Source organism: Chaetura pelagica, unplaced genomic scaffold (genome assembly GCF_000747805.2).
Source record: "Chaetura pelagica isolate M959 unplaced genomic scaffold, ChaPel_1.0 scaffold330, whole genome shotgun sequence".
In the NCBI taxonomy this organism is placed as follows: domain Eukaryota; kingdom Metazoa; phylum Chordata; class Aves; order Apodiformes; family Apodidae; genus Chaetura; species Chaetura pelagica.
The window spans coordinates 1,395,725-1,418,993 of record NW_009951918.1 but is presented as its reverse complement, the minus strand read 5'-3'; the positions used below and the strand labels follow the sequence as shown (position 1 = coordinate 1,418,993).

The window sequence follows — 23,269 nt, the reverse complement described above, 5'->3', positions numbered from 1 at the left end:
ATGAGAGCCTTATTGGTCTTCGTAATGCTTCCTACACTAGTATTAAACAGAATGGCAGGTGTCCTCTTTTATTAAGGTATTTACCAAATCCCTTATCAATGCACACATGTTGCATTTAGAGATAAATTTAAATACCTGTTTCCTCTAGAATTATGACAATTTTGGTAAAGTAATCCTTTAAAGGTTTAATAAAATTTCTAACATTTGCAAATTTAAAATATTAAACAAAAATAAAGTGTCATTCCTGATGATCAGGCACTGTGTTTAGTCAATTTTTTTCCAAATTGGATGCAGAATGATCAGCAGTGTATTTCGCAAAAGGGAAACGGATTTATACTGAACTTGAAAAAGGAACCACTTGTTTTCCAGCCACATACACTTCAGAAATATTCCGATCATCACCTGAAATAAGATGGTCAAAACAGAGATTTGCACATAAGTCTATGTATTGATTTATTAATTAAAATTATGCAATTAAAAAAATAACCAGTTTCCAAGAAGTAAGAAAGTTTTTTTTTTGAGAGAAATAGTCAGGTAATCCACAAAGATTCAATGGATGTTTGAATTACCTACGCTTTTTTAAAAAAATAAACATGGCATTCAGCTGCTGAAATAGTGTCACGGGTTTTCTATATATTTAGCAGATTCAAACCCTGAAAATACATCTGTAGAGAAAAATGCATCTGTGCAGCATCTGAACTAACTCAGGTCCACACAGCAGTAAAGCTGGTTAATATTAACAGATAGTAAAATGAATGTTTATATGCAATGTAAAGAAAGATATTTAATTACTGTAAACAAATGTGTACTTCATTATGCATAAATACATTTGTTCTTAACCTCCACATCAATTTTGGCAATTTTTAATGTACAAAACAACAAGATAATTTTATGTGGGCTGAGAATCAGAACATACCTAGATACAGGAATTTCTGGAGAATGTCCTATAAAAAAATGGGAGAAAATCAAATTCAGAAAGCAATTATCTGCTATCCCAGATCATAACTATTTGAATCTTGAAAGAATTGCTAAAAATATTTTTCCCCAATATTCCTATTAACAGTAAAATAAAAACTGAATTTGCATGCTTTCTCATAAAAAAACATTCAGTAAGGAGGATGTACATTTCTGACAGAAAACAGTGCACAAGTGTGACAATATAGACAGATATGTCCACAACACAATACTTGTCATTACTTCTTGAAAAAGAAGACAAAATTTGTCAGCATTTTTAAAGTTCTAAGAATTGCTGATTTACCTAAAGAGGTTTAGAGTTAAACTGCACAACAGTTTTTTCCAGAATTATTTTAATTAGGAAGAAGTTTTAAAATTTAGATAATTTAATCTAATCCAGATTATTATTTATTACGCATTGCGTCTGAAACAGGTTAAGGAACATGTATCATGTAAACCCACATTTCTAAGTAAATGATGACATTCAGAATAGAGACAGCAATAGACAGCCTGTCCACTTCAGTAAATTCAAATAACTTGTTCATTTCCTTTTTTTTTTTAATCATAAAAGGCTTTTGTATGAGAAGCATAAACCAATACTGTTCATATATTTGCATAAAAACTGTGCTTTCAACTCAGATTAGCCATTTTAAATTCTTTCTTAAATTTACAATAGCAGAGAAGTTAGGGCAACCAAGCTTTCATCTGAGAACAGGCTGCCACTTTTGAGTTTGAACTCCAGCTGCTGACTAAAACTAAATGACTTTTCCTTGGCTGCCATTTGTCACTGCAAATAGCCAATTTTAGTTTACCATCTTTGGCTAATAAATATGCACTAAAAAAATGCTACACGCTTTTTTGCTGATGGGGATATGGGGCTGTCACAGAGGACAGCAAGATTCTAAAACGACCAACCACTGAATTTCTGAGCAGAAGCACAGACAGAAGCAGTGTAGTACACCTCATTCCTGTTACTGGAATAGCACTCAAGAAGCTTAGTCTGGCTGTATGATGGACCTTCCCCACATCATTTTTTTGATCGTTAATCCTATTGTGATTACCTCAAAATTATCAGCAGAGAACACATCAAAAGGGCTGTCTGAAGCCTTTGTGTTGATTAGCAGTGCATCAAATTCTTTGCCAACTTCGAAGTTTCCAATCACATCGTCTAGGCCTAGAGCTGAGGAAGAAAATAAGCTGAAAATCTTCAATTCAGCCTTCTTTCCACTGTGTGGAAGCACCTACTTGAGTGCTGCCTACTTGTGGCAGCTTAATTGAGATTTTAATAATCAAAGCTACACAAATTTAGATGAATACAAGGAAAATTTTTAAAGCAAATTCAACAGTGAGTACACAAGCATTTGAGTTCTTAAGCAATTTCTCAGTAAAAACATGTATATTTTAGTTATTTTCTAAAGGACGTCTGTTCAGGGTAAAAGAAAGTTGTCTACCTACTGATTTCAACTAAAATGATCTCATATTCCTTTAGGTTTGTGAGCAGAATGCAATTTTTAGATTAAACACAAGAGGGTGACAAGTGTTTAGGAGTCTCAGCAAAGCAAACTTGCAAAAAAGACTAGTTCATTTACATTTCCACAAATTGTACTCATCAGGCTAGTGGAAGGCTGTACAAGTAATTTATCTTCTACCTTTGAAAGTGATTTAATAAAGATAAAACTGCTCAAAATAAATATACAAAATGCACACATTACTCAAATAAACGATAAAAGATAAAAAATGTGCAACAGTGGCTGGGAAGGGTAATCATATAGGAATTCAGGATTTTTTAAGTTTTCCTTTCCATGTATCTGCTAATTTATACTCAATTTTTATGAGAACAGTGTATATTGTGGGGAAAAAAAAAATCTCCTTTTGTTGCCATCTGTCCATTTTCTGTCTTCTCTATTTCCCATGACACCCTCCAGAAATTCAAATACCATCCTGAGAAGACCAGTTTGATAACATTTTCATTACATTTTTCCAACATTCATTAGTAGTTTGCAATGGTGTTTTCTGGCAGCTACAAAAATATTACACTGAAAATACTTGGGACCAGTTCTTTAGCAGGTAGCCAGCTAATTTCTGCTAACTGAAATAGTAATAAACTTTCACTTATGTGAAGAGAGGATTTGCTCTCTGGCAAATCACACAAGGTCCACTAAAACTTTGCTAATTGTATAAATCAGCATGTGCATACTGGTCAGGACAAAACATGCCAGTGAACCAGGATAACCACTACAGTATATGACTAAATTCTGCAGGTGCATCTATGTCTTAAAGAACCACAGTGCGTATCTTTTTTAAACCTTGTAATTTGCTGGGAGGACAGTGACAAACTCTTTCACTGAGACTTCAAAAAGAAGAAACAAAATTAGAAACCCATGACAAAGAGTATGCATGATTTTATGGCAATTGCTCAGCTTTTCCTCCAAGTGTTGGCTGCTGAAAAAACAGTGTCTTTCCAACTGGTGTGATAGACATGCAAGCACAAACGATTAAGAAATCTAAGGATCTTTGCAAATAAAATATACGACCCTGAAAAATCATTAAGATTCTATTACTAACCTCTCAACATCAAACCAAATATTCCTTGGCAATGAACCAAGTATGGGTATGAGAGACTGAATGATAACTTTGCACAGCAGGTATAATTTTGGACTTCACTGTCTCACCAGAAAATATGTGAATTCAGCCACGTTTTAAAGGCAGGGAGGCAATATAAAAATGAGCCATACTTCTCTGTGTACATTTTAAAGAAATTTCTTCTTACCTTGGCTTCCTCCTAGAGTGGCTAGTTGAAAAGCTTCTTCAAGAGTTAGTCCTGTTTCACTCAATTTATTGATCTGAAGGCTATTAGATGCCATCATTGTTTTCCTGATAGCATCAAGCATAGAAGCTGAATATCCACCGGCAACATCTAGAAGGGGTCAGACTCTTAAAAACAAGCCTTGGGAATAATTCTCTGGATTAAATTTCTATGAGATTTAGTTAAATGTAATGAATTGGCAGATGTGGTAAACACAAAAAGTTTTAGTGCTAAGCACTGTTTCTGAATGTATAATTCCTAATAAAGGTGCTCTCACATAGGAAGTCAGGTAAATATAGCTCAATACAGAGCAACAGAAACTTGAGAAGTTGTTGTTTAAGCTCTATTTACTCTCACAACAAGAACAAAAAATTTCTGAATTATTTTTTTATTTTATTTTTAAACCCTTTTGGACCAGCTCTAGTACACCATTCTCTAGATTTCATTACTCTATAAGTAATGGGGGGAAAAAAGCAGGTCCATTAATCGGAGGCATGCTGATTTTTAAATAAGAATAAGTAGTCATGTTTTTATATCTTCCAATGGTTTAAAACAAAATAAAACAAAACAAAAACTGTTTTCACAGCAAAATACCAACCTGTGCCGAGGCCAAGCTTCACATTGTGTTTCAGGACATTTCTCACATTTAAGACACCACTACGCAACCTGGATTGGAAGAAGAAACATGGTCTGTGTGATACACACAGAGGAAGTTCAGGAAGAGCAAGGCTGCAGAGCCATTTCATCAAAAAAGCTCTCAGAACATCTGTAGCAGATTTGGTTTATTAAACTGGGCTAGGGTATTTGCATTCATACATCTGAAAGATGGGGTTTAATCACTTCCCATTTTCCCAAAACATATGCATATTCTGAGAGACATGACTAAATCTGTCATTGACAGAAGAGTTAAAAAAACCAAATATTTTTTAAAATAAACAAATACATATATATATATGACTATTGTCAAATATCACTAGTCAGTAGAAACCATACCACACAGAAGGGGAGCATGAATGGTGATGCACAACCCAGTATGTCTCTTCCAGTGGAATGGGGTATCATATATATATATATATAGCTTTGCAGGCTGGACTCAGGGTATTGTGTGAACAACACCTTTAATTACACACCTTTTTTCCTTTTTTTTAACTTACGAAAAATTAGAATTGGGGCAATGTGAAATTGCAGCTCCACGAACACTAAAAAGCTTCAACTCTTCTTCAGAAAGATAACAGGCATGAGCCATCACTGTCTAAAGAAAAACAGAAACATCAATTTACTCAACATTGCATTACACTGAATCAGGGAATCATAGAATAGTTTAGGTTGGAAGGGACCGTTTAGACCATCTAGTTCCAACCTCCCTGCATGGGCAGTGACACTTCCCACTAGACCAGGTTGCTCAAAGTCCCATCCAACCATGCCCCTGGGCAACCTGCTCCAGTGTCTCAGCACCCTCAAAGCAAAGAATTTCCTCCTAATGTCTAATCTAAATCTCCCCTCTTCCAGTTTTGATTCATTACCTCTTGTCCTCTCACTCTATGTCCTTGTAAAAAGTCCCTCCTCAGGTTTCCTATAGGCCCCTTTCAGGTACTGTAAGGTGCTATATGGTCTCCCCATAGCCTTCTCCTCTCCAGGCTGAACAATCCCAGCTCTCTCAGCCTGTCTTCATAGGAAAGGTGCTCCAGCCTTCTGATCATCTTCATGGCCCTCCTCTGGACCTGCTCCAACAGCTCCATGTCCTTCTTACACTGAGGGCTCCAGAACTGGACACAGTTCTCCAAGTGAGGTCTCAGTAGAGGCCCCCCCCACCAAGTGAGGATAATCACCTCCCTTGACCTGGTGGACCCACTTCTTTTTATGCAGCCCAGGGCATGATTGGCTTTCTGGGTGGCAAGTGGACATTGCTGGCTCATGTTAAGCTTCTCAATAAACAATAAACCCACAGGTTCTTTTTTCTGCTAACTGAAATAGTAATAAACTTTCACTTATGTGAAGAGAGGATTTGCTCTCTGGCAAATCACACAAGGTCCACTAAAACTTTGCTAATTGTATAAATCAGCATGTGCATACTGGTCAGGACAAAACATGCCAGTGAACCAGGATAACCACTACAGTATATGACTAAATTCTGCAGGTGCATCTATGTCTTAAAGAACCACAGTGCGTATCTTTTTTAAACCTTGTAATTTGCTGGGAGGACAGTGACAAACTCTTTCACTGAGACTTCAAAAAGAAGAAACAAAATTAGAAACCCATGACAAAGAGTATGCATGATTTTATGGCAATTGCTCAGCTTTTCCTCCAAGTGTTGGCTGCTGAAAAAACAGTGTCTTTCCAACTGGTGTGATAGACATGCAAGCACAAACGATTAAGAAATCTAAGGATCTTTGCAAATAAAATATACGACCCTGAAAAATCATTAAGATTCTATTACTAACCTCTCAACATCAAACCAAATATTCCTTGGCAATGAACCAAGTATGGGTATGAGAGACTGAATGATAACTTTGCACAGCAGGTATAATTTTGGACTTCACTGTCTCACCAGAAAATATGTGAATTCAGCCACGTTTTAAAGGCAGGGAGGCAATATAAAAATGAGCCATACTTCTCTGTGTACATTTTAAAGAAATTTCTTCTTACCTTGGCTTCCTCCTAGAGTGGCTAGTTGAAAAGCTTCTTCAAGAGTTAGTCCTGTTTCACTCAATTTATTGATCTGAAGGCTATTAGATGCCATCATTGTTTTCCTGATAGCATCAAGCATAGAAGCTGAATATCCACCGGCAACATCTAGAAGGGGTCAGACTCTTAAAAACAAGCCTTGGGAATAATTCTCTGGATTAAATTTCTATGAGATTTAGTTAAATGTAATGAATTGGCAGATGTGGTAAACACAAAAAGTTTTAGTGCTAAGCACTGTTTCTGAATGTATAATTCCTAATAAAGGTGCTCTCACATAGGAAGTCAGGTAAATATAGCTCAATACAGAGCAACAGAAACTTGAGAAGTTGTTGTTTAAGCTCTATTTACTCTCACAACAAGAACAAAAAATTTCTGAATTATTTTTTTATTTTATTTTTAAACCCTTTTGGACCAGCTCTAGTACACCATTCTCTAGATTTCATTACTCTATAAGTAATGGGGGGAAAAAAGCAGGTCCATTAATCGGAGGCATGCTGATTTTTAAATAAGAATAAGTAGTCATGTTTTTATATCTTCCAATGGTTTAAAACAAAATAAAACAAAACAAAAACTGTTTTCACAGCAAAATACCAACCTGTGCCGAGGCCAAGCTTCACATTGTGTTTCAGGACATTTCTCACATTTAAGACACCACTACGCAACCTGGATTGGAAGAAGAAACATGGTCTGTGTGATACACACAGAGGAAGTTCAGGAAGAGCAAGGCTGCAGAGCCATTTCATCAAAAAAGCTCTCAGAACATCTGTAGCAGATTTGGTTTATTAAACTGGGCTAGGGTATTTGCATTCATACATCTGAAAGATGGGGTTTAATCACTTCCCATTTTCCCAAAACATATGCATATTCTGAGAGACATGACTAAATCTGTCATTGACAGAAGAGTTAAAAAAACCAAATATTTTTTAAAATAAACAAATACATATATATATATGACTATTGTCAAATATCACTAGTCAGTAGAAACCATACCACACAGAAGGGGAGCATGAATGGTGATGCACAACCCAGTATGTCTCTTCCAGTGGAATGGGGTATCATATATATATATATATAGCTTTGCAGGCTGGACTCAGGGTATTGTGTGAACAACACCTTTAATTACACACCTTTTTTCCTTTTTTTTAACTTACGAAAAATTAGAATTGGGGCAATGTGAAATTGCAGCTCCACGAACACTAAAAAGCTTCAACTCTTCTTCAGAAAGATAACAGGCATGAGCCATCACTGTCTAAAGAAAAACAGAAACATCAATTTACTCAACATTGCATTACACTGAATCAGGGAATCATAGAATAGTTTAGGTTGGAAGGGACCGTTTAGACCATCTAGTTCCAACCTCCCTGCATGGGCAGTGACACTTCCCACTAGACCAGGTTGCTCAAAGTCCCATCCAACCATGCCCCTGGGCAACCTGCTCCAGTGTCTCAGCACCCTCAAAGCAAAGAATTTCCTCCTAATGTCTAATCTAAATCTCCCCTCTTCCAGTTTTGATTCATTACCTCTTGTCCTCTCACTCTATGTCCTTGTAAAAAGTCCCTCCTCAGGTTTCCTATAGGCCCCTTTCAGGTACTGTAAGGTGCTATATGGTCTCCCCATAGCCTTCTCCTCTCCAGGCTGAACAATCCCAGCTCTCTCAGCCTGTCTTCATAGGAAAGGTGCTCCAGCCTTCTGATCATCTTCATGGCCCTCCTCTGGACCTGCTCCAACAGCTCCATGTCCTTCTTACACTGAGGGCTCCAGAACTGGACACAGTTCTCCAAGTGAGGTCTCACAAGAGTGGAGTAGAGGGCTCCCCCACCAAGTGAGGAGAATCACCTCCCTTGACCTGCTGGACCCACTTCTTTTTATGCAGCCCAGGGCATGATTGGCTTTCTGGGTGGCAAGTGGACATTGCTGGCTCATGTTAAGCTTCTCAATAAACAATAAACCCACAGGTTCTTTTCCTCAGGGCTGTTCTCAATCGGTTCTCTGCCGAGGCTGTATTTGTGCCCAACCTAGGTGAAGGGCCTTACACTTGGCCCCGTTGAGTTTCATCAGCTTGACATGGGCCCACCTCTCAAGCCTGTCAGGATCCCTCTGCATGGCCTCCCTTTCTACCAGCATGTCAACCACATCACACAGCTAGGTGTCATCAGCATGTTTCCCTTCGTCTCTCCAAATATTTGCACCACGTGGGTGTATCTAATTATATGGAATATTCTTTAATTTAAATAATCTAATTTGTGATGTAACAGATGATGGTTTTTCTTCCTTGGCCTGAATACCTGACTTTAAAAATAAGTTCACAAGCAGTATACACAAAACACAGAAGTATAGGATACTATCATTTAATAGGACATAAAACAATTATTCCTAAGCAAATCTACTTGGATTTACCTCATTTGTCAAATGCCCAAAGAGAAGAGAAGAGTTCTGTTGGGCCTTGCAGAGAAGGAGAATGTCACAGGGACTGCTCCCACTGAGCATTTCCTAATAGCACTGTACCTTTCCCATCTCTACTCATCAAGCTCAAACGTAACTGAAAATGCCATGAGAACAGCCACATCTTAAGGTCAGCCATGTGGTAGCTGTTGAACTGTATGTCTGCTGATCTGTACTTCTTTTTACAAGGAAGGAATATCTCAGCCACAGCTCTGAAAATCTATTTTTTAAAACATAAAAATATATATATATTAATTTGGCGTCTTAGTTTTGTTAGTTAGGGAGGGTGGAATGTCTGTGGTTTTGTTACGCTTGTGTTCAATGTAAGCTTCACCAATGCTTCACCTGGCACCACAAAACACTAACAACCCTGACTTTCTGTGACCTTTTTCACTGCTGTGCATGTAAGAGTCTGGCAGAATTAAGACCTGTATCATCGCAGCACTAATATTGTCTGTAGTACCCTGATGCAACAAATCACAGTGCATAGGACTGTGAGAAACAGTGTGAGGAGAGAACAAAGGTTTATACTGTGTATGTCCTTGAGTAGTCCATATTGATTTCTCTGGTAAAAAGGGCTATAAATAAGTAATTTACTGGGCTACATATGCAAACAGAGAAATGGGAATTCAACAGCTACTTCCAAAGTTGTTCCCAGATGCCTTTTATGCCTCTGAACATTTTCTCCTAAACTTTTAAATCAATCTGACTGACATTTAAGCACTCTGACTGCTCACATTCACCCTTGCACGGGCTCCCCACTATTTAATACAGTGTGCCTTGGCCCTCCAACCTATACTTTGTGTAGGCTGGTATCAGATCTGCTTGCATTAATCTCATCAGCATAAAGCTTTAATGAATTTCAACTCTTCAGGTCATTGTGCTTCTCCATACATGGTAAAATCAGCTAATGAGTTGAGAGTACTTTTGGATAGTCCAAACAGTAACTTGTACCTGCCTGTATATGAGGTTCATACACAGAACACAACAGGACAAGCTCAGTTTCAAAACTGCCAAAAATTAAGTTGGTCCTACCATAGCACCACAGAATAAATCTTCAGAACATTATAACATAAGGATAACTGTGTAGTGCCCAAGAATTACCCACTCCTGCAATACCTGCTTTACCTAGTCTCCTTCTGATCCCACCAACCCAGTTCTTCTTTGAGTCCTTGGAAAATAGATCAGGGAGCATGAAATACCTTTATTGTTCATGTCCCCTAAAATGCTTGGGAAAAGTGTGGACTTCTGTAAAGTTCCAAAACCTTGACCAACACGAGTGCAATGGAGAACATAAAACCAATTTACTTTTCCCCAGATGGCAATGACCGTGATAAAACGATACAAAGGTTTCCAGTAGCTACAGTTAACCAATATATTATCTACACAGATAAATCTAAGCTATGCTGTGGAAGTTTTTGTGCAGCTACCTTGCTGGTAAGCAGCTTGTTTTTATCATACAATTCAGTGTAATTCTGGTAGGCAGGAAACATGTTTTCCACAAGTTTGAGTTCTTCTTCATTCTCACTTATGTGACTCTGCAATAAGAAAATACATAGCAATGAGTTAGTTAAATAGCATAAAACTTGAGTATAAAACCTTCTCATCGACTTACTGGTGCTAAAAGTATAATGATAGAAGCCAGTATTTGTAAAGCCTTTACTTAGATCTAGTCCTTGGGTTTCTCTTCCCATCACAGAGGTCGCTAGGACCCAAAGGAGTAGCTCCATTTGTCCCCTTAAAAGTAACATGAAATGGCCATCCCAGTATTTTGGTGACATGCCAGCCCACCTGGTATGTAGCAAATGTTAAAATAATTCATATGACTATAAGGTAAAAGAAAGAACCAGCCTACCACAGAGTAGACCGTAAGATCACAGTAATATGCTCCATGTATCTTCAGGTGGACTGATTAATTCCTGGTCTCAGACAGAAATCTGTTCCTCCTGTACACCCACTAGACCATGTATTTTCAAAATGCCCACTTCATAATGACAAAAAATCTTAATGGAGGATAGCTTTAAAACAGCATGTGTTTAGAACTGTGCAACCAAAATAGAAACATCTTGAAACTTCAATCAACCTGTAAGCTTCTAACAACTATGGTGGCAATGTTAAATTAAAATACAGAGATGAGAAATTTTTTACCTACTTAAATCCATTCTGTACAAAACAGCAGATGACAGAGAGAGAGACAGATGTAGCAACCTTGTACAAGAGAGATACTGGTTCCTGGTCTCCTAGTGACCATGGACTCGGGCTCACTTAACTGTGCATCCTTCCAGCTATAAGCCTTCACATTTTCTGTGCAGGTCACAGAGTTCTTGCAGTGTACCATTAATAATTTCAGAGGAATATAATAGACAGGCTCCAAGATAAGAATGTGGTTTAAGTGTTCTGCTGAAGTTATGAAAACTCCCTGGTCTGTATGCTCTCTACCCAAAGTATTTAAAATGTATGTAGAGCTTTCAGAGCTTACCTGCACATGGAGATCCCGAGCCTGTGCTAAATCACCAAGTGCACACAGCAAATCCTCTGTGCAGGAAGGCCCAAAGCGGGGGGTTATTATAGGCTGTACTCTTGGATACTGAAAATATTAAAAATACATTACTTGGATTCTATATCTGTATCTCAATAACAGTAATTAAGACAAGCATTTACACACCAATTGCATTTTGTTTCCATTGATTATTGCTTACTGCATCCTTGCCAACTCAAATTAAGCCTTTCTTACTTTTATTAGAAATTTAACCACAGACACAGGGAATCAAAGTTATTTCTGAAAACAGTTTTAGTGAAACTTAGTACAAAAGTTGTTTTTGTTAGAACTCTTTCATTGAGTCACTGAGATTTCACCAAACTTCACGGGAAGCACTGGATGCTTTTTTGTATTTGCTGACAGCCCAGTACACATCAAGATAAATAAGTCATATGAATGACCTGACATTTTTCTGAGTTTCACTTCCGTGAATATCAAAGATACAATTATGCAAATCTGCAGAGTTCTGTAAAACCCCAGCCTCTTTTTGTTCTATCTTCTCCACTCCTGATAGCAACAAACTGCCCTTGTACTCCCTAGTTAGGAAGATCAGTGGTAGCACCAGGTAAGTTATAAAGTAGAAAACAGTGAAGAAGAAACATCAAGACTGGAGCTACAGATGTTTACTTTCCACCTTGCACTTCTGGATCAAAATTTTCATTAAAAATAAACAATGATATTACAACTCCATCTTCAGTCACAGCCAATAGCTGTGAATGTGGCACCACTAAAAGCATATAATAATTGGGTTTGCAGTTTCTCATAATCATCTCCCAGATACAAGGAACTCAGGACTTCTGCAGATTAGTTGCCTTACTCTACTGATACATATAATTTAGACATTAAACTCTAGACAACTGTTCTTGAATATTTTGAGATAAAAATGTCAAGAAATTAAGGCACTGAAAACAAAAGCCTGTTAAGAGAAGTATCCTTACTTGTAGTATTGGAGTGTAAACCTCTACTTTTACCTCAGGGGTATAAATCTGAATTTCTTTTGAAACACAGGGAAAGACATGTGCTGATCCAAAAGACAAATTTGTTAATGGATTAGTAAAAACATTGATTTCTGCTGTTAAGAACCTCTTTTACTGGTCTATTTATAGATCACAGACTAACTTCCAATTTTTTTTAATCAGAAAATTGTCCTTTCTATTTAGCAGAATATTTACAAGTCAGTAGAGAACACACAGAGAACATTACTCTGCTGTACTCCGACCACAGGAAACTGCATTTATGGCTACAAGTCCATTTCTCAGCAAGATGGCAGCAAAACATTTTTTGGTGTAACAGTATTTGTCTACTACACATAAAGATGTGTATTTCTTGATTTGTCACTAAGCCATAAGAATTTGTCAACAGAATCAACTATTTCATATATTCACACAGCACCTTCTGAACACAAACATGAATACAAAGGAGAACTCTACTTACATTCTTTTCCAGTAGCTCTTTAACAAACCTGAAAAAAAAATTTATGAAAAATATAGAAATATTAACCTAGACACCATCTTAAGCATTTCAGACATAGATTATATTTTTACAGAAATTCAGGGCAGGTTCTCAGATGAAATAAAAAGAAGGAATACAATGAAATCAAGAGAGTTACACCAAATTATATTAATTGTGAACTTCACCCTGAATATGCAGAATTTTTTTCATTTGCAATAATTAATTATAGACACAGAGTAAATACTCTCAGTTCTCACTGAAAACCAAATACCTGTTACATTAAATTCCTTGAAAACATAATTATAAGATACATCTTCAATAGTATAGAAAAAAGCCCCACTTACATTTGTCCAGCCATGAATTTAAATTGCAGCTTTAAATATATTCTACTATTTAAAATCCTGTTTTTAAAAGATGCTGCAATATTTCATACCTCACTTACAGTAGTTGCCTATGTCCTTGTTCACTTAAAGGACCCTTTATTTTCTGGAAATGCTTGCATCAGTGTTAGCATATAGATTATCTACCTTATGCAAAATGCAGTATAGATTTACTTACTTCGTTAAATAAAAGAAGGTACCTCAGGGACCTCTACAAAAAAACCCAAGCAGCTACTATGGATAATGCAGATGAGCAAATAAAAATTCCTCTGACTTTACAGGGAAGAAAGTATTTCAGAACTCATATCGTCAGTGTATGCAAGTAATTTCCAAAAGCCAGCTGGAAATGGGTTCTGGAAGGATCTCTGTGAGTTTTTCTATCACACTTTATGTTCAGAAAACCCCATAATTTTGGTCCCAACAAACACAGAATCAAATCTGTGAAGCAGTTTCAGACTGAAAATAAAATAATGCTGGAGGCAAGATTCACAACACTGAAGCTAGTGCTAGATGACCAGCTGCAAGTGAGAGACCAAAGCTAAACTTCCCTAATGACCAAAGGAGTTTCAGCCCACCATTGTCTAACTTTGAGAGCCAAAATGCAATGTAAATTTGGTACCATTTGTCTCTCTCCACTTACCAATTCACCTGATAAAAAAAATAAAACACCACCTGGAGCAGAAACATACAAGTATAACTCTCAGGTACCAATCCAAAACCTCCAGATGGCTGCTTTCGTTCATTTTCATATTCCTTGAGCAGTGTCAGCAGTGTTTCAAAACTGGAATACCTATTTCAAAATAGCCTATACTTTGTTGACTTCTGTGCTGCTTCTCTACGAGGAAAGAAACTCAGGTTCAAACCACTGTTTTGTGTCAAAGAAGAACAGATTTCGACATGAGTCCTCATCTTTTCAGAGGACTACAACTATTAGTAATATATAATGTATTCTATATTTCAGTTTCCTACATTGTATTCAAGCGGAGAATGGGACATTTAAATTCTTGAGTTGAATTTAGATTTAATATATGAAGCACTTGAAATTGTTTATTACTTCCATGCAAACAATATAAGTATCTCCAGAGGTTAACTGTTAAGAACTTAAATCTGTAATACATTTTCTAACAGTGTGATAGGTCATATTACTTAAAAAAGTTGCCCTCTTAAAGAAAGAACCTTCCACTTTCCATCCTATTGCTGCAATTCAATGGGGGTAAGTCCTCCTGAACCATGCTGACAAGCTCACAACTTTTTTCTCTAGTCAGCTCTGGAGTACTTGTGGCACACTCTCATTCAAAGCGGAGAAACATTTATTATTAAAACAATCATACCAGAAGAGAATTGGAGGCAGAAAACAGGTATTTAAATGAAAGCTATTTAGATAATTGCAAAGCTTTAAGAAGTATCAAAACTGGAAGTTCTGCCACCTTTAGGCCCACTCAGCAGGCCTCACACTGTATTATGAAAACTGGAGATTTATGTGAATGAAAACAAATGACTAGTACTACATATTTTAAAAATGTCTTTAAATATAAACACCATCAGAAATACATGACAATTTCTAACTTCTACTGGCATTCTTCTAGCATGATTTACAAAAATAAGATAGCAACTTTACACATGTCCCATAAGATGGTTATATTACTGTTAGGTATTTTCTTTTTCAGCACAACACTTGAAACATTAATACAAGTAAATAAGCAGTCCTGTGAGAAAAGCTGTATGTCTACTTAAGCATTTTCTGATCATGGATGTGAAAGGCAAGGGATACCTAAGACTCCAATCTTGGGTCCCCTCCACCATGCACATTGTCATGGTTTGATTCTCCTTCATTCTCTCAGCTGCAAATTAATTTCACTGATGCTATGCATGACGAGAGAACTACAGCATGTTTAAAAGGGGGTATATGAGAGCTCACTCCTACAACTAGAGTAGAACTTTATCCTTAACTGGGGGAAGGAAGTGGTTCAGAGGCTGACATGGGTGAAGGAACTGAGTCCACCCCACCACTCCATGTCAGGTAACATCACCTCCAAACACAGAGCTGTGAAAGAGAAAGAGAAGGCAGAAAATAGACAACACACACATATTGTCTCCAAACTCTAGAGCTTTAGACTCTCCCTTTCTTTGGAAGAGCTAGACAGAAACAGATTGGGCTGTGTAGCACCTGGATATGCAGGAATTACCAGGACTGTAGGAATCAATAGTGTTGGAAATAAAAAAAACCTGTTCCTAACAAATTTACATACCTTCACATTAAGTTTCCAGGTGTATGAAAAAGTCTTATTTCTAAAGGCTGCAGCATCAATTTAATCACCCTACCTTTCTGTCTCTTGGATGGAGTCAGCAGTAATCTCTTTGTATTGTGGCACACTGTCATTCATATCCATGCAGACTTTGCCAACAAACGCTCGTTGACCAAATTTATCTGTTGAGATGAGTAAGAAAATAAAACTCAGAACGACTGGTTCTCAAAGATTGCTATCAAAGCCTGTATTGAAATCAAAATAGCCAGGTGCACCCCAGCCAGTTTCATTTCAGAGGAACAGAATTCATGCTCTTGTCTTATCTTTAAGTTGAGACTATCCATGTGACTTTAATAGCTAAAAAGGAAAGAGGGGAAAAAACATCATCAACAAAAACAACCAGAAAAAACAACCCAGAACTTAAAATAGTTCTCCTCTTCCACATTAGTAGTCAATGTTACAAATGTTGTAACTGAGGACTAGATTACTATATTTTAAACATAATCAGAATTCATAAAAGTAGTATATGAATAAGACCACTGAAGCAGACGATGAAAAACACAAGAATCAAAATACAGTACCTGTAGTAGATGATTAGTCTGAGTTGATAAAAGGCACAAAGATCTCAGCAAACCATCTCTCCTTAAGAGAAAGGAATGAGGGTCTGAAGATGCCTCCCATGTGCAACTCGATGGAGGAAATCACCAGAGCTACTTCTAGCCCCATTTCTCAAGATTTATTCATGATAGGACTCAGAATTCATGTGTAAGACTTAAAAGGAACATATATAACACCAAATTCTAAGCTTTTAAAGGTGCTTGTAAAATAGATCTCTTTTGTTCACTTTTACTGTCTGAGCTGTTGATTTATAATGGCTTCCAAATTTTAGGTTTTCTTACAAAATCAGATAGGCTAGGGAATTATTTTAGGAAACTGACATTCTCATTAAATCGCTCTGCTTTGAGAGCTCACTGAGTCTTGAGAAATCCTGCAAAAATCACACATTTTCAAAAGCAGGCATTTGCAATGCTGAACAGAAGGCAGTAGTGAAGATCTTGACACAACTCCACTGCTCTGGTTTTGGAGGGTGTGTAGAGTTTTTTGATGCTGATATTAAACTGAAAATACAGAGTATCAGGAAACCAATGCACTGACTGCACCTCTTGTCATTTAGCCATTTGATCCTCAAACAGCAAAAGGTTAGAAAGAGTAGAAAAGCGTAGTGAAGAGCACCTCCAGCAGACCAAAATCAAGCCCAGCCAGCAGCTGATTTGGGAACGAAGAGATGAGCAGAAACAACAGTTTCTGAGACAGTTAAGTGAACATGTGTAACTTGGGTGGATCATGGGGGCACAGCATGACAGATGCAGTGAGTAAAAAACAAATTAGTAGAAAGACAGATTCTGAGCTAGGGTAAAACTCCTAAGCTCTGTTTCCTTCAACTAACACAGTCTGCTCAACATCCTCCAAAACTCACTTAGTCTTACCTATAATTTCAGCAAGGAGAAGCGAAGTATCTGTGTAAATTGTTGCAAAATAGCAAGCTGTAGTAGTGCCATTCTTCAGAGTTCGTCTCTATAAAAACAAATCAGTTTCAACTGTATGGAAAAAAGAACAGTCAAGCTGCCAAAATGCAGAAGAGGCAGTAGAACTTGAAACTGCGAGAACACTTAGTTATTGCAAAAATATGAAGTGGGAAGGTAAAACAGAGATTTTTTAATTTCATAATAGCTTTTTTGAGTGTTAATAAATAGAAAAATTCCTCTTCTGAATCCATACATTATTTCAGCAATGGCTAAACCCATAGAAACTAGTCTCTGTTTCCTTCACTCAAACTGGAAATAAATTGACTTATATTTAGAAATACAAACTACTCATTTACATTATTTCCTAGTTTTGAACAGATCTACAATTTTCACTGTTAAGCACTGTTTACCTAATGTAAGCAAAGTGAGTATTTTGGGAAAAGGAGTGGTTTCATTTGTCTATCTGACTTGGCTGGGAAAAATAGTCAGGCTTTAACATATAAAAAAACCTTTGTTATCCCTGAACAAAAAGCAACAAACTTCAAGGTAAAAGTAAACTGAGAACAACTGCTTAGACTGTAATTTAATTATTTAGTTAGTTATATGGTTTGAAAGAAGAGGTTGGTTGATACCTGCTCATATTACTTTTGGAGGACATAACAGTAAATCAAGAGCCATTTAAAGTCACATTAAGCAATGATGAAATTTATAGCTTCACTTGAGCTTGGGAATTACACATACTATATTGACTACTCATCCAACATATAGGCTTGAATTACTTTTTCTTTTTCTTTTATTCTGGCTAAAATGTAACTTGAGTATTTGATTTCACTTTTTTTAGATATTATAGAAGATGGGTCATCCAACACAACTTTTGAGATTGGCTAGAGCTAAATATTTGACAAACATGAAGCCTAGTTCACTTTTCCATGAAAACGTCAAATTAAAAAAAAATAGTTAGAAATATGTCTTTAAGGATTCCTAAAATGAGTCTTAAAAATAACATCATCACTGAGACAAGATACTTCTGTCTTTCTTAGATTTTAAAACCCAGAATTTTCTATTTTGGGATTCCTGGCAGCATTGCTAAATGAAATCTAAAAATACTCTGTTTCTAAAATATTAGCATGAAGGATTTGCTTTCCCAAAACTTGAGGGACCAGAGGAGGACCCAGATAAAATCTGGCAAATTTCACCTAATTTTCTGTTTTTATCAACCATATAAAGTGTTTATTTGAAACGGATTTTTTATTTGAAAAAATTCTCAATGTTTTTCATTATAAGTCCGAAATTACAAAGACACATAAGCAGTACCTGCTCCCTGAAGGTAATCCTGTTTCTAAGAACTGAAGGTTATTGTCAACCTAAGCAAATTGTATCCTGCAGCATTTGGGGATGAAGACATTTTCCTGACCTTGTTCTATTTGGTAGATATAGGGAGAGCCTAACTCTTCTGTTGAGGCTCCTACAGCTAACTTCCATCACCTGCTGGCGGTTCTTTTCCAGGTGATGTTATTACACACCTTGTACGGTGAGCACTTTAGCTGGGCTGATGTCAGCTGGAGCGGTGGAGACAGTAACAGTATGTTGAGGCACAAAGCTGGAACATGAGATCACCCCTATGTTTTAAGTAGCTGCTAATCATTCGAGTTTGCGACTAAGCTGTTCCTACACATTTTGATTCTGGCAGATGGCAGAAATGAGGTGTTTTTTTTTAACTTGTGTGGCAAGGACAGTAACTATTTATTACAGATTCACTGTATTATTATTTTGACAATATATCATGCCACAGTATCAGACAAATGCAAGGCAAGTTATGCTGCCAAATCATTTAATCTGTTAAGATATTTCATTACACGTATTAAAGGATACATTTTGGTTATGGAACAGAATCAGTACTCTTTAATGTGACCTAGCTGCTTATTGTTCATTGGGTGGAATTTTACCTTAAAGCCTTTATATTGCTCAGAACCAGTCTAGCTCAAACACAGTCTTTCACTTTGTGCTACAATACCATAGATAGAATTCATCTAAAGCCTCTGCAGTGAAAGATACCCCTGCTACAAGGACCTCAGCTGTAGAAACGTACTCCTTAATTGCTCCAAAACACCACAGATTTGTTTTTGTGTGAAGTACCATTTTTCTTTAATGTGCTTTTCCACATTAATGTTCTTTGCCAAAGACAATTTTATAAGAGGCTTTTTATGCAGAAAAGGAAATATCCTCTTTTTTACTATGCTTGGTTATTTCTGCAGTGAGGTCATCAGCCCCTGCTGGCTATACCTAGCCCTGAGAGTACTCTTAAATGTTGTTTATTATACTCAGATATCAGAAAAGAATATAAATAAGTTCATTGTTAACCATGTGATTGAATGCATTGTGTTAACAGCAACAGCAGAATAAGACTGGACCTAGTACGGAACAATCTTGGTTGGCAATTAGAACAGTGGCTATACTGTTAATTTTATCTTATTTTCATGATATTAAAAGATGATCTAATATTTCTGCTGATCTTCTGAAAACATACTTATTTTTCACAAATATGAATATCATCAAGTAGGTAAATGAGATTTGTAGCACTTACCACAACTCTGGTGTACACTTCTTCTGCAAAATCACTGTCTTTGTATTTGACTTCTGTTGGGAATGTGTATGTAGTCAACCACTGCAAAAGAGGAAGATCAATTCTTGTACCAGCAAATGAATACTGAGGGGCATGAATGTGGGTATCAACCATTCCTGGCATGAAGAATTCACTAAGGGAAGAAAAGAAAATTACAATAGTCAAAAATGTCACAAAAGTTTCCCCATTAAGTAGTTTTGCTTTAAACAGTTATCCGAAAGAAAACCACTAGAGTAAATGGCAAATACAGATTAACCTTCCTCAGCCTATCAACTCTTATTATACCACTCTCTACCCGCCGTCCTGCTATGGTATGAAACAGGTAACTAGTAACTTCTACACAGTTCTAGCTAACTGGTAGGAAACCAATACGAGTATGATTAATCCAGTTTATCTTTAATATTTACCCAGACAAAATAATAACAAATAAAGCCAAACTGGCTTCACAATATTTAAAATTACTTCACTGTAGAATCCACCTGAAAAGGAGATTTGGGCACAGTCTTGCTTCCTAGTACAGATACATTTGGAATGCCTCTAGCTGCCAAACCATTATGTGGTAACTTTCCATATCCCAGTTTTCCTCTACATTACATATGTGCTTATAAAAAATTTCCATCAATGAATTTCAAGGCTTAATGGAAGAACAGCAATTGTGTTTACAAATGCAGACACCAACACTGCTGAAAAAATATTTGCTCAGTATCTTGACAGGAAAGGCATATTTATAAAGGAACAGTAGTATTGTTTGTTGTCATGAAGTGTTCATGCAGTAACAGGGATGAATATATCAACATTACCAGGAGGTTGCTATAATTATTTTGTGCTGGAAATCCATACAGCACAAAATTTCTCTCACTCCCCTTCTCCCTGACAACTGAAGGAATAGTAATTTAGTCTCTTTCTAGTTCCCCTTCTTTCTCTTTTCCTGCATGCTAGAAATGCTGAAAGATCTTTCTCCATGTCATCCATTTTCCCAGCACCTTCCATTTTCCTCAGGCTATTTTGAGTGAAGAAAATATATGATGACTCGTATCTTCTGTATGATTAGCTTTCCAACAAAGCCTATAGTTTTTTTAACAACTGAACACTAAAACAGTGATGCAGCCCTAGATTCTAAGACACAAGTAGTTTACTACTACATACAAAGCACAGTAAGTACAATCCAAAACTATTTTACCTCACGAGAAAGGTAGGGGATTTCACTGGCTGAAGAAACAAGGAAAGTTAGAAATACAAAGCTCTGTACTTAGTAGGTCTAAATCTTCTGATTTTATTAGTTTTTATTAGGGAGCATGTCAATTGAGTTTTATATCTGCAGTGTTACATGTCACTTATATTTACTAAGTCTAGAGTTTCAAGCTAGTAAAGCAAGCCTGCTGCTAACAAAATGGATATAAAATGTAATCTTAAGAAAGAATATCAATTACATCTGCACAGACGTAGCCACAGAAGAGGTGAATGAATGAAAGCTAAATACAGCATTTTGTTCTGTGCACTATAAATCAGCCAGCACAATTCTGCCAAGGCTGCAGTCCCAAATAATGGAATGCAAAACGCACACAGGCCATCCACCTTATGAATCCCATCCAGGATATGGGCAGCTCTTGCGTTAAGAGCTCTCAAGTACTGAAAGGGAGTTTTGCCCAAGAAATTGGTTTTTATGTGCTTCCTGCCAAAATGTATTCATTCACAGACAATTGCATTGCTTCACTCAGAGAATGAACTGCATTTGCTGAAACTAATCTAAACAAAACACATACTGATTACTCAGTTCTCTTATGTCAGATGTTTTGAACCCCCACTTCTTTGTCAGTTTCTCTTGCTGATTTGTTGGTTCCAAAAAGACAATCTAAAAAAAAAAAAAAGGAAAACATAGTTAGATATTTTAAACCTGTACCCTGCATCAGCCTAACAGGAAGGCAAAATGAGTCCTATCTTTTTTTACCCACTTACTACATAAGTGACAGGTTTGCATTGAGATACTTCTTCTTTTGGCTATCAAGCATGATTTTTAAATACCTACCCTCACTCCAGTGAATAACCACACCCAATTTGTAACTTGTAAGACAGCAATTCATTCTTTCTCAAGTAATACACAGGTAGAACCCCAAGGACTTCAGTGTACACTGGCATTCCACTAATAGTACCATGCCAGCAGCACAGTGGTTTGTTGCAGAGATGTGCAACCACGTAACAGGAATGCAATTACAGTATTTAAAACCAGACAGGTCAAATTGAATTGCTCTGCGCATGAGTGTTTAGCCCCAGGCTAAGCATTTCCTGATTTCTCCTCATGTTAATGTTGAGGGTTTTTTTTATTTTTTAAGCACCTGGGAAAAGGAATTGAGGGGGAAAACATGGATAATATTGTCATTTCCCAGAACAGACTTAAAGCATGCCTAAGAACTTAAAAAAAACACAAAAAACTCCACAAAACCAAAAACAACCAAAAAAAACACCCCAACAACAAAAAAAAACAAACCCAAACAAACCAAAAAACTACAATCTGGAGCCTAACTCAGTCCCATTTGACTCCTAGAAGATATTGACTACTGCTGCTGAGTTCCTGTTGCCAGGCCAGAATTTTGGCACACTTTCTGCTTATTTTTAAATTCCATGGTACGTTAATCTACAGCTTGACTCTTGGCAGCTGTATTCTCAACTCTTTAATTCTCTGCTCTGGCAATAACAGACTCAACAACTGTCCAAGAAATAAAGAGTAGGAAGTCTAAGAAATGCAATGCCAATTACAGGCTCCAGGTAGGACTTGGGCTTCCTCAGCACTTGACAGAGTGGAACACGCTGCTTCCTGCCCTGGCCGAAGCCTGTCTGTCTTAGGGCCTCGGGAATTCTTGCCTAACCAGTTTCTGCCAGAAACCAACTCATGTATTTTAACTCCTTTCGTAGAAGAGCTCATTCCTCTAATTTCAAGTGAGTAATCTTACTGCTAATAGCACTCTCTACTCCTGTGAAGATGCCTGAGCTGAGGGCCTGTATCACCTCCCTTAGCCAGAAGAGGACCAAAGAGCCCTGTTTAGCAGTTATTTGCACACCCCCTTTTTAACGTGTGTGTCATTGTCGTTTGCTTTTTCTGTTTGTTTGTTTATTTGTTTGTTTTTCTGTGGAAAGAAATGAGCAAAGCCTGCTAAACTGAACAGAAAAAGTTTCTCCCTGCCTGGTCTTTTAAATGCACATATGGCTTGTATGATTTACATTGTCTAAAGACCAAATGTTTTAAACTTATAGTCAAATAGTACCATTAAAATAAATACCATACTAGCAAAAATTGCAAAAATATTGTAGTCCATTAATATTCCACATAAAGCAGCATCTCTCTTGTTCTAAAGAGGAACACAGCCAGTTTGACTAGCTATATATCTGCAACGGGCTTAGAATACAGACCCACTGAAATTTCTGATGAGCAGTACAGAAAACATGACTCAGCTACTGGAGTCAATATGGATGCAGAATGAGTAATGTTAGGGCTGCTGAATAAAAGCAAACAAAAAAAAGCAACCACAAAAAAAATGGAAAAACACCTAGAAAATTTAAAAAAAAAAAAAAAAAAAAAAAAAAAAAAGAAAAAAGAGAAAAAAATAAAACCCCAGAGGGA

General features: G+C 36.9%; 1 protein-coding gene across 1 annotated transcript; it reads right to left on the bottom strand.

Moving 5' to 3' along the window:
* Positions 1–292: 292 nt before the first annotated feature.
* GDA (guanine deaminase) lies at positions 293–21,499 on the bottom strand. The gene is made up of 13 exons (XM_009994942.1): positions 21,417–21,499; positions 19,615–19,786; positions 16,992–17,079; positions 15,581–15,686; positions 12,861–12,888; positions 11,367–11,474; positions 10,318–10,425; positions 7,597–7,694; positions 7,041–7,108; positions 6,407–6,553; positions 2,016–2,134; positions 917–944; positions 293–402 (listed from the first exon to the last, which is right to left on the bottom strand). Exons 2-13 carry the CDS (start codon positions 19,774–19,776, stop codon positions 332–334), a joined length of 1,131 nt encoding a protein of 376 aa, XP_009993244.1. The 5' UTR covers positions 19,777–19,786; positions 21,417–21,499; the 3' UTR covers positions 293–331.
* Between the last annotated feature and the right edge of the window lie 1,770 nt (positions 21,500–23,269).